Source organism: Myotis davidii, unplaced genomic scaffold (genome assembly GCF_000327345.1).
Source record: "Myotis davidii unplaced genomic scaffold, ASM32734v1 scaffold1983, whole genome shotgun sequence".
NCBI classification, from domain to species: Eukaryota; Metazoa; Chordata; class Mammalia; order Chiroptera; family Vespertilionidae; genus Myotis; species Myotis davidii.
The window spans coordinates 51,898-61,424 of record NW_006293962.1 but is presented as its reverse complement, the minus strand read 5'-3'; the positions used below and the strand labels follow the sequence as shown (position 1 = coordinate 61,424).

At 48.5% G+C, this 9,527-nt stretch overlaps 3 protein-coding genes across 4 annotated transcripts in view; 2 read left to right on the top strand and 1 right to left on the bottom strand.

Annotated features, from left to right (window-relative positions):
* Positions 1-2,477, bottom strand: part of MED12 (mediator complex subunit 12) — a 26,943-nt gene extending 24,466 nt beyond the window's left edge. Inside the window, exon 1 of the mRNA XM_015566687.1 lies at positions 2,442-2,477. Coding sequence (XP_015422173.1) covers positions 2,442-2,477 — 36 coding nt within the window. The remainder of the gene's footprint in view (positions 1-2,441) is intronic.
* IL2RG (interleukin 2 receptor subunit gamma) lies at positions 2,451-6,328 on the top strand. Of its 2 annotated transcripts, none has more exons than XM_006767935.2 (8): positions 2,451-2,590; positions 2,810-2,903; positions 3,255-3,436; positions 3,643-3,782; positions 4,426-4,588; positions 5,150-5,255; positions 5,510-5,579; positions 5,913-6,328. In XM_006767935.2, the coding sequence occupies exons 1-8, from the start codon at positions 2,476-2,478 to the stop codon at positions 6,096-6,098; spliced, it is 1,056 nt and encodes a 351-aa protein (XP_006767998.1). In that variant the 5' UTR covers positions 2,451-2,475; the 3' UTR covers positions 6,099-6,328. The 2 variants fall into 2 exon arrangements, with proteins under 2 accessions (XP_006767998.1, XP_015422168.1); XM_015566682.1 differs by having other exon boundaries at positions 2,451-2,614.
* An 856-nt stretch (positions 6,329-7,184) lies between these two features.
* The window catches only part of LOC102760556 (chromosome unknown open reading frame, human CXorf65), a 2,788-nt gene continuing 445 nt past the window's right edge, over positions 7,185-9,527 (top strand). Inside the window, exons 1-5 of the mRNA XM_006767944.1 lie at positions 7,185-7,209; positions 7,328-7,414; positions 7,613-7,747; positions 8,063-8,131; positions 8,544-8,650. Coding sequence (XP_006768007.1) covers positions 7,185-7,209; positions 7,328-7,414; positions 7,613-7,747; positions 8,063-8,131; positions 8,544-8,650 — 423 coding nt within the window. The remainder of the gene's footprint in view (positions 7,210-7,327; positions 7,415-7,612; positions 7,748-8,062; positions 8,132-8,543; positions 8,651-9,527) is intronic.

The following is a 9,527-nucleotide window of genomic DNA, read 5'->3' as shown; positions in this document are numbered from 1 at the left end:
CCGAGAGACAACGGGGGGCAGGTTAGAAACTCTCGATCATTGCCGGAAACTACCGAGGGGAACCGAGGGACGCCGGAAACCGTCGGACAATACCGACCTCTGCGGGGCGGGGCGGGGCCGGGCCGGCTTGGGGCGGAGCCCCGCTCTGGGAGTGTTCCGGCCTGAGATCCATTTCACTAGGGCAGTGGCTGCGGAAGGTCCCGGATCCCAGCGCGGGGTGATGCGAACCTGTCAAAAGGGGAGCAGTGGCGCTGAGGAGCTCTGACAGGAGCTGGCTTCCGGGCGCCTCGCTCAGTTTGGGGCCTAGAATGGGTGCTCGATAGTAATGGCATTGGTTAGGAACTATGCCTTTTACAAACCACTCTTCGTTTCGCGTCAGAAAAATGGGTGTACTAATATCGCCTTCAAAGGACCTGTATATGCTGAGAAAGCACTCATTAAACCCCTGAAAGGCCGGATCTAATCCCTTAAGGTCTTTATGGTCTAGCACTGAGATTATTACCCTTTTTGATTCACAGCCCCTTTGATGCTGTTGGAAGCTGTGACCCTTATCCCAGTAAAATGAACATGGAAACATACAAAAGGTTACTTTCCAGGGAGATTCTTGCAACCCCTGAAGCTCATGGATGCATCCCCTAAGTGTCCATGAATTTCAGATTAATAATCCCTGCTCTAGCGAAAGAGGCACCTACTGTCAGATGCTTTTTAGATATTATCTTCTTTAATCCGCACACAGCTGCGTGAGTTAGGGATTGCTGTCTTCATTTTGTGGATGGGGAGGCTGATATTCAGAGTGGAAGTTCACATGTCCTATATTATACAGCTACTGAGTAACAGCTGAGACTAGAATTTTTTCTTGACTCGAGCCAATATTCTTTTGAAGGTGGTATTGCCTTTTAGAGAAAAGTACTATAATAAAAGCAACAAATTACAATACATAAAAATAAAACTAGCATATAATAAGTGAAAATAATAAAATGCTATTGGATCACAGTGGGGAGGCAAACTAATTCTTTTTTTTTTTTTAATCCTCACCCGTGGATATTTTTTCCATTGATTTTTAGGGAGAGTGGAAGACAGAGAGAAACATCGATGTGACAGAAACACATCGATTGGTTGCCTCCTACAGGAACCCGACCAGACCCTGGCCCAGGAGGAGCCTGCAACCAAGGTACATGCCCTTGACCGGAATCGAACCCGGGACCCTTCAGTCCTCAGGCTGGCACTCTATCCACTGAGCAAAACCGGCTAGGGTGAGACAAACTAATTCTGATTGGGGAGAGGAAACATTCTGCTTGGAGGAGATAATATTTGAGCTAACCCTGAGGAATTTTAATAGACAGAAAATTAGGGTGGGTTAGAACATAAGCACAGTGCCTGGCACATAGTAAAGGCTCAATAAATGTTTGCTGAATGAACAATTTTTGTAGATAGTCTCTCTGATCAGTTCTGTGTTTAGGGGAAGAGAAATCTGGCAATGAGATGATGGGGATTGAACCCACATTGTCCTTGGCATATCAGGGCAATGCTCTAACCAACTGAGCTACCCAGCCAGGGCAGAGAGCAGGGAGCCTTTAGAAAGGGAGGCCAGTTGGTGGATTCTAGTAAGAACCATAACTAGAGGGAATTAAAGGCTGATTTAGCACAATGGTTATGCTCATGGAAAGGACACTACTGGGAGAAACACCACGGAAAGTAGAGTTGATTGGATTCTCAGAGTAAGAGAGGGAGGAATTGGAGATGACTTTGTGATTTCAAGTCTGGGTGACTGAGAGGGTGATGATACCATTAACTGAGATAGGGAACACAGAAAGGGATGCAGATTAAGGGGAAGATGAGGAGTTTGAAGCTAGTATTGTTCCCCCATTTCCAGAATCTACTTCTAAGTCAGACCTCCTCACCAGTCTCAACAGGAACCCAGCTCAGCCAGTAGCTAAGGATTAATATTCTGGTTTGGATTAGTCAGAGAAAAGACAGTTATATATGTGCCCACAGGAGTCAAGACTGTATTTTCTATCCAGCCAAGACAGTAGAGCTTTGACAGTAGATTCAGGGTAGCTGAGCCAAAGGAGAATGGCATAGGGTGGGGAAGATGTTCAGACCCTCCACCATATAGGATAAAATGATTTTGATGAGAAGGAGGTTGGGAATGGTGGTGGTGGTAATAAGATCCTTCCCAGGATTTAGGTGGCCTAAGGATTCTTGAGTTTGTGACAATATTGTAAATACAGCCCACTTAACACCATTTTACAGCCGGGTGGTGTTACACCTATAGATTAGATCAACACCTAATCTCCCAGAAGATTTAGCCTGTGTCATAGCACACTTTTGCCACACCCTCTGTAAAGCCCTGGTTTCTAAGGTTCTTTCCACCGGAAGCGATGACAGAAGGAAATGTATGGGTGGGGAGAGGTAGTTGGTGAGGGGCCCAGGTTCCTGACACAGTACACCCAGGGAACGAAGAGCAAGAGTGCCATGTTGAAGCGACCATTGCTACTCAGATTCCTCTTATTCCTGCAGCTGCCTCTGTTGGGGATGGGGCTGAACCCAACAGTCCTCAAGCCCATTGGAAATGAAGACATCACAGCTGGTGGGAAACCTGGGACTGGAAGGGGTTGGTGAGACCAGAGGCTGTGGGAAGGGGCCATACAGAAATCTGGACCCTGCCACTGGACATAACAAGGATGCAGGCAGAATTTAAGAGCACTGTGGGGAGGGGAGGGGAAGGGTTCCCTGTCTCACTGTGTTTCTTCTTCTGACCATCATTTCTTCTCTTCCCCTCTCCCACTTCATTTTCTCCCCAAACTAGAGGTTCAGTGTTTTGTATTCAATGTCGAGTATATAAATTGCACTTGGAACAGCAGCTCTGAGCCTCAGCCCACCAACCTGACTCTGCACTATTGGTATGCGAAAGAAAGAGGGGATAGCATAGGGGAGGAAGAGGAGGTGGGCTAGATGTGAGAGGCTGCATGGGAACCATGAAAGAGGGTGGCCAGCATTCCAGGCTCCCCACTCTTTTCTCATGGGGTAAGTTCCTTTGGTTTACTTGTCTGTCAGGAAGAGTACAGGAAGGGAAACCCTAATGAAAACTCACTGATGATGATAGGGAAAGGATTTGGATGAAGGCAAAGGGTGGGCAGAGGACCTGGAAGGCAGAGAACTGGAGCTTGAGATCAAGGAGGAGGCTGGGCTGTGGATGTCTGTAGTATCCAAATTTACCCCCACCATTCCTCTTCCTTCCAACCCTTCTCTAGGTATAAGAACTCTGGTCATAACATCCAGGAGTGTGGCCACTATCTATACTCTTCAGAGATCACTTCTGGCTGTTGGTTGGGAAAAGAGGAAATCAATCTCTACCAAACATTCTTTGTCCAGCTCCAGGACCCACAGGAACCTAGGAGGAAGACCAAAAAGGAGCTAAGACTGCAGGATCTGGGTAATTTGCAAATGGCTCAAGAGTCCAGGGATATTGTGGGACATTGGAGTATTTGGAGCGGTGTTCTTTCACCATAAAGATACCCGCTCAAAAAGGAAGAGGTGAGGGTTTGGGATGGGGAAGGGAGAAGGGATCAGTAGCACTACCTTCAGGATCCTGACTTGTCTAGGCCAGGGGAATGACCACACTCACACACATATCTCCAGTGATTCCCTGGGCTCCGAAGAACCTAACACTTCACAACCTGAGTGAATCCCAGATAGAACTGAGGTGGAGCAACACATACTTGGACCACTGTTTGGAGCACCTGGTGCAGTACAGGAGTGACCGGGACCACAGCTGGACTGTGAGTGACTGGGGATATGAACGTAGCAGCTAAGACCACGCAAGTGGGGATAGACTCAGTCAGCCAAACAGGAGGTCTTGATATCAAGCTCCTGTTCTCTGCCTTCCAGTTCCTCTGCCCACCCTTTGCCTTCCTCCAAATCCTTTCCCTATCATCACCAGTGAGTTTTCATTAGGGTTTCCCTTCCTGTACTCTTCCTGACAGACAGGTAAACCAAAGGAAGCCTTTAAGGGGATCTGGAGAGAGGCATTAGATTCTAGTCAGTGAAGGAGGCAGTGTAGCTTGAATAGTCAAGAGAGGAGGGAGGGACTGGGAAGAACCAGAAACTAACGGTGGTGGGGGGGGGTGGAGGGACAGCAGTTTTAAAAAATATATGTTTTTATTGTTTGTTTGTTTTTTAGAGAGAGAGGAATGGAGAGGGATAGAGAGATAGAAACATCAATTGGCTACCTCCTACATGCTCCCTACTGGAATTCGAGCCTGCAACCAGGGCATGTGCCCTGACCAGGAATCGAACCCGTGACCTCTTGGTTCATAGGTTGACACTCAACCACTGAGCCACACCAGCTGGGAGAGGGTAGCAGTTTTAATTTTCCCTTCTTTTATAGACACCCATCTTCCCCTCACCCTCTTTCTCCACAAGGAACAGTCAGTGGACCAAAGACGTAGCTTCTCCTTGCCTAGTGTGGATGGACGGAAACTCTACACGTTTCGTGTTCGGAGTCGCCATAACCCACTCTGTGGAAGTGCTCAGCATTGGAGTGAATGGAGCCACCCAATCCACTGGGGCAGCCATACTTCAAAGGGTAAGATGGACCTAATGCCTCACCCTGACCCATGAGTCCAGCATCCCAACCTTTCTAGCACTGTCTTTTGCTCTACCTCCCTATCTGTAAGCTCCCAAATTTGGTGGCCCATCTCCCCTCACTATTCAACCCCAACTCCCAGGAAGCAGGGTTTGTCTGTGTAGTGTTGGGTTGATGTGTTGTTAGACTAGAGGGATGGATTGAGATGGAGGCCAAGGAGTGCTCAAAGGGGAGATAGAATGTATTGTATAAACTATCCCTACAGCATTCCCAGGAAAGCTGCATAGTGAAGATGGCTTTGGGACCAGCCAAATCTTGGGTTTAAACTTGCCTCTGCCACTTACTGCCTCTTTGATCTTGGGCACATCACTAACCTCTTCCATTGTCTTTCCTTGTCTATAAAATGGAGATACTAATTGGTCCCCCCTCTCAGAAGTTGTGAGGATTAATTATACAGAAAGTGTCTAGCACAGTGCCTGGCACCTAGCTGGGGCTCCACCAATGTTGGCATGTAGGGGCATGACAAGTATTAGGGCCCTGTTCCTCTCCTCTTCTCCACAGAATCCATAGAGCCCCCATCATTGTTTGCACTGGAAGCCGTGCTCATCCCCCTTGGCTCCATGGGATTGATTATTAGCCTCATCTGTGTGTACTGCTGGCTGGAACGGTGAGACTTCTGGAATCCCAGAGGAAAAAAGGTGGGGGTGGCTGGGAATAGTAGAAGAGGCTTATTACAAGGTCTATAGAAGAAGGCAGGACAGTAAGGAATGAGGGGTCACCCAAGTGGGCATGGTGATGGAAGGAAGCTGCAGGCACAGAGAACAGAGAATCTCTTTATTCCATATGGCAGAATTGGGAGAAAAGGGTAATAAAAGAGCAACACTAATGTGCTCCTGCTCCCTCTTTCTCCCCCTCCCCCAGGACCATGCCCCGAATTCCTACCCTCAAGAGCCTAGAGGATCTGGTTACGGAATACCACGGGAACTTTTCGGTGAGAACATGGTAATAGGCAGACTGCAGTCTGTCAACTGCCCACTTCCTGCAGCAAGACAAAGTATGGAGGGCAGAGGGGAGGAGAGGGGGCCTTGCACTAACTGTCAGGATGTGGCCAACCAATTGGGGGATGGGGCAGATGGAGAGAGACACACAGAACTGATTATAGATTGGTTGAGGCGTATGGAAACAGTGGTATTGGGAGCCCAGGAGTCTGTGTGTCCCTTCCTTAATCATAGTGGTGCATACGTGAGAGTTCCCTTGGCACAGAGCCTGGGTGTTTTACTTCCTGCTCCTAATTGACCCCTGACCTGGAGATATCTGTCTTTAGGCCTGGAGTGGTGTGTCTAAGGGACTGGCGGAGAGCCTGCAGCCAGACTACAGCGAAAGGCTCTGCCACGTCAGTGAGATTCCCCCAAAAGGCATTGCTCTAGGGGAGGGGCCTGGGGGCTCCCCTTGCAGCCACCCTAGCCCCTACGGGGCTCCCCCATGTTATACCCTGAAACCTGAGCCCTGATACCCTGACAGAACCCCAAGGTCCTGTAGCCCTAAATTGTACTAACTTCCCCTCATCCAACCAGCCTGGGCCCAATGTTCCCCCTGCCCCAACTGTGGCTGATTTTGAATTGTGTGTCCCCTATAATTGCCCCCTCATTTAATATCTCCTCTTTAAGAATTGTCCTTTTGCCCAACTGGTGTGGTTCAGTGGTTGAGCATCTACCTATGACCCAGGAGATCAAGGTTCGATTCTGGTCAGGGCACAAGCACGGATTGTGGGCTGGATCCCCAGTAGGGGACGTGCAGGAGGCAACCCATCAATGAGTCTTTCTCAATATTAATGTTTTTATCCCTCTCTCCTTTCCTCTCTGAAATCAATTAAAAATATATTTAAAAAAGAATTGCCCATTTGCCCTGTACATGTTTGTCATCTCCCTCGATCCAGAATTCCTCTTCCTAGAATTCTTTCTCCCTCCCTCCCAACCTCTCTCTCTCCATCTACCCTTCAGTTGTTCCCGAATCAATGATAAATAAAGTTTCTGTTGATAATCATCAAGACTGTGTTGTTGGGGCAGGGGGCAGGGGAAACATGAGGTATAGTAAGGATGGGGACATGGTGCTGAGAGTAGGGAAAAGGAGGAGTAGAATCCTGCTGTGGAAGCAGTTGTACCACAAATTATTTAGAAAAAGCACCTTTCCAGAAACTTAACTTTTCTCTAAGGTATCCTTCTGGGGTCCCATTTAGAGTTAGATTTACCATGTTGCCTCCATTCCCAATAAATCTTCTACAGATCTCACCCAGGTTCTTCTCCCCTTATCCTTACTCCACTTTCTGCCACACATACCACTTCTGACCTCATAATCCCTCAACTGCTGCCTCAGGCCCCACCCCTAGCGATGCTGGTTATCCACAACTACCAATAGCTCTCTCCTATCTTCCTGTTCTGGGCTTCCTCAGGCAATGTAATCCATCTGCCTCTCCAGTCCCCTGTCCCCTGTCCCCTGTCCCCTGTCCCCTGTCCCTATGGAACCCCCAAGGCCTCCAGAACACCCTCCATCTTCATGACTCATCAGGCCTCTCTCTGAAGAGTGAGCTCTTGAGAGTATGTTCATCTACATCAAACATGGAGGTGAGGGGCATCATGGAGCTGGAGTCTGTGTGTAGGGCTGGGAAGGTTTGAGGGCAGTGGATATCACAGAGACATATAACTAGAGGAGGATCACATGCCCCATCCCATCTCTTCTTAGATAATCAGCATTTTATTGCCAATATCAATTGTGCCGTCCACCGGTTGCTGCATTACACCCGAAATAAAGTGGGGTTACCTAAAACAGGTGAGTTTGGGAAGGGGTCTAATGGCCAAGGGTCAGAAGTAGCAGTCATCTCTAGCCTCCAAGTCCTCCTTCTGGCAAGAAGAGAGCTCCTTGAATCCCTACAGCTTCCTCCAGCCCATTTTGGATGGGATCATTGGCCCCTTTTGCCCTTACTCTACTTCCTGAGCTGCCCCAATTACCCCTCTGGCCTCCCTCCAGAAACCATTGATTTGTGTGATGAAACGGGAACAATGAAGTTGCTTTTCCTGATGAAGATCCCTGGAGACTATGCCAACAAATTCCTTACAGCTCGAAACACCTACTACATTTGTAAGGTGGCACGTGGGACACCAGGTAGAGGCTTGGGAGCATTCCCCAGAGATAGAACAAGGCACTCAGGATAGATTGTAGAACTTGTCCTTAAAATAGGATGCCCTCAACCAGATCCAATTGACTATCCCTAATCAGCCTAAGACGGGCACTGCCTGTGACAATAGGTTAGGTTCACACATATCATACCCCCCACGTTATCCTAGGGATGATCTGAGGGGAGGAAATAAGGTAAACCAGCTCAAGTAGTATTGAGTTCTAGGGTCCTAAAATCTTGGGCTTTGGAAGGGTGGATACTGGGTGACAGAGACGGGGGATAGCACACTGCTGTATTCACAGGAACCCAACTTGCGAATGCCTACCTAGCTTTTGTGCCCCTCCTGAAGAATCCAGACCACACACTACTTGGTAAGAAGCATGATGAAGAAAGGAGGAACTTGGAGAGTACTGCACATAGCTGGTGATGGAGAATATAGGGTGGGACTGGTGTCATGCAGCAAGTAGGATCACAGGAAAAGGGGAATAGGGTCTAGGTCCACTTTACAAGGGATGCTTAGCTCAAACCAGGTGGAGTGTGCTTGTGTCATTCACCCTTCTCCCCATTTCTCAGCCTTCTTCTCAGTATATCTCACTATCACCACCCATCATTTCTATCTTTCCCTTCATCCTTTTCTCTTAGAGCTTAGGCACCTTCAGGGCACTCTTCAGACTAACTTTAGGCTGGGTTGCTCCAAATGATCATTTGAATGATGGGAGGGATGGTATGGGTAGGTAAGGCCTCTAGTCCTCAGAGGTAGAGGTGCCTTTTCCTGGTTTCTAGACGCCTTGCGCACACAATGTGACATGCTGGAGAAGAGCAGACTGAAAATGCTTAGACTCCAAGAAGCCAAGAAAGCCGTTAAAATTGATTCTTCTGTGAACCTTCCAGTAAGACTCCCCATATCTGGTCTGTCCCAGCACCCCCCTATCCCCACCAGCCAACAAGGCTCCTCCACCATGGTCCTCTGGGATAATTTTTTTAAAAATATATTTTTATTTATTTCAGGGAGGAAGGGAGAGGGAGAGAAACATCAATGATAGGAGAGAATCATTGATTGGCTGCCTCCTGCACGCCCCCCACTGGGGACCTAGCCCACAGCCAGGGCATGTGCCCTTGACTGGGATTGAACCTGGGACCCTTCAGTCTGCAGGCCAACGCTCTATCCACTGAGCCAAACCAGCTAGGGCTAAATTTCCTTTCCAAATCCCACATCCATGCACAAGACCTGCCTTCCACCTCTTTTGTCCTGCCTGTGGCCCTAGTTTGTACAAAATTTGCTTCTGAGAACCGAACTTTATCTGACTGACCCTTTCTTTTTCCAGTCCAAATCAGGTGACGACAAGGGTCGAAAACTCCCTCGAAAGGGTCCATTCCAAAAGACCAGGGCAGCCTTTCTCAGTAAGAAGGGAAAACAGTCTAAAAAAATAAAGTGACCAAGTGAGAGCAGAAACACTAGGTATGAAATTACTGGAATTTAATGTGAGGTTCCTTTTTTAAGAGACTCCTCCCAGTATCTGCCGGGAGCCTTAAGTATGCCCCAGGCAGCATGGAGGCACTGAGGGTGAGCAGGAGAGGGCTGGGGTGTGCACTTGGGTGGGGGTGAGGAAAGACTTTGAAGTCTAGTACAATGAGCCTTTGAGGGACAGTGGGACAGAGGAGGGGGTGGGGTCTTTCTCAGCCAGACTACCAGAGGACACCTATCACAGCCTGTTCGGTTAGATGGCTGACGGGCCACTTCCCTTCCCCCTCCCCCAGCCCCACCCT

Excerpts from the sequence above, each read along its gene's own strand:
- IL2RG (XM_015566682.1), top strand. The coding sequence starts at position 2,476 with ATGTTGAAGCGACCATTGCTACTCAGATTCCTCTTATTCCTGCAGCTG. Across the intron at positions 2,904-3,254 it reads AACCTGACTCTGCACTATTG|GTATAAGAACTCTGGTCATA; the intron begins GTATGCGAAAGA and ends ACCCTTCTCTAG. Across the intron at positions 5,256-5,509 it reads GTGTACTGCTGGCTGGAACG|GACCATGCCCCGAATTCCTA; the intron begins GTGAGACTTCTG and ends CCCCTCCCCCAG.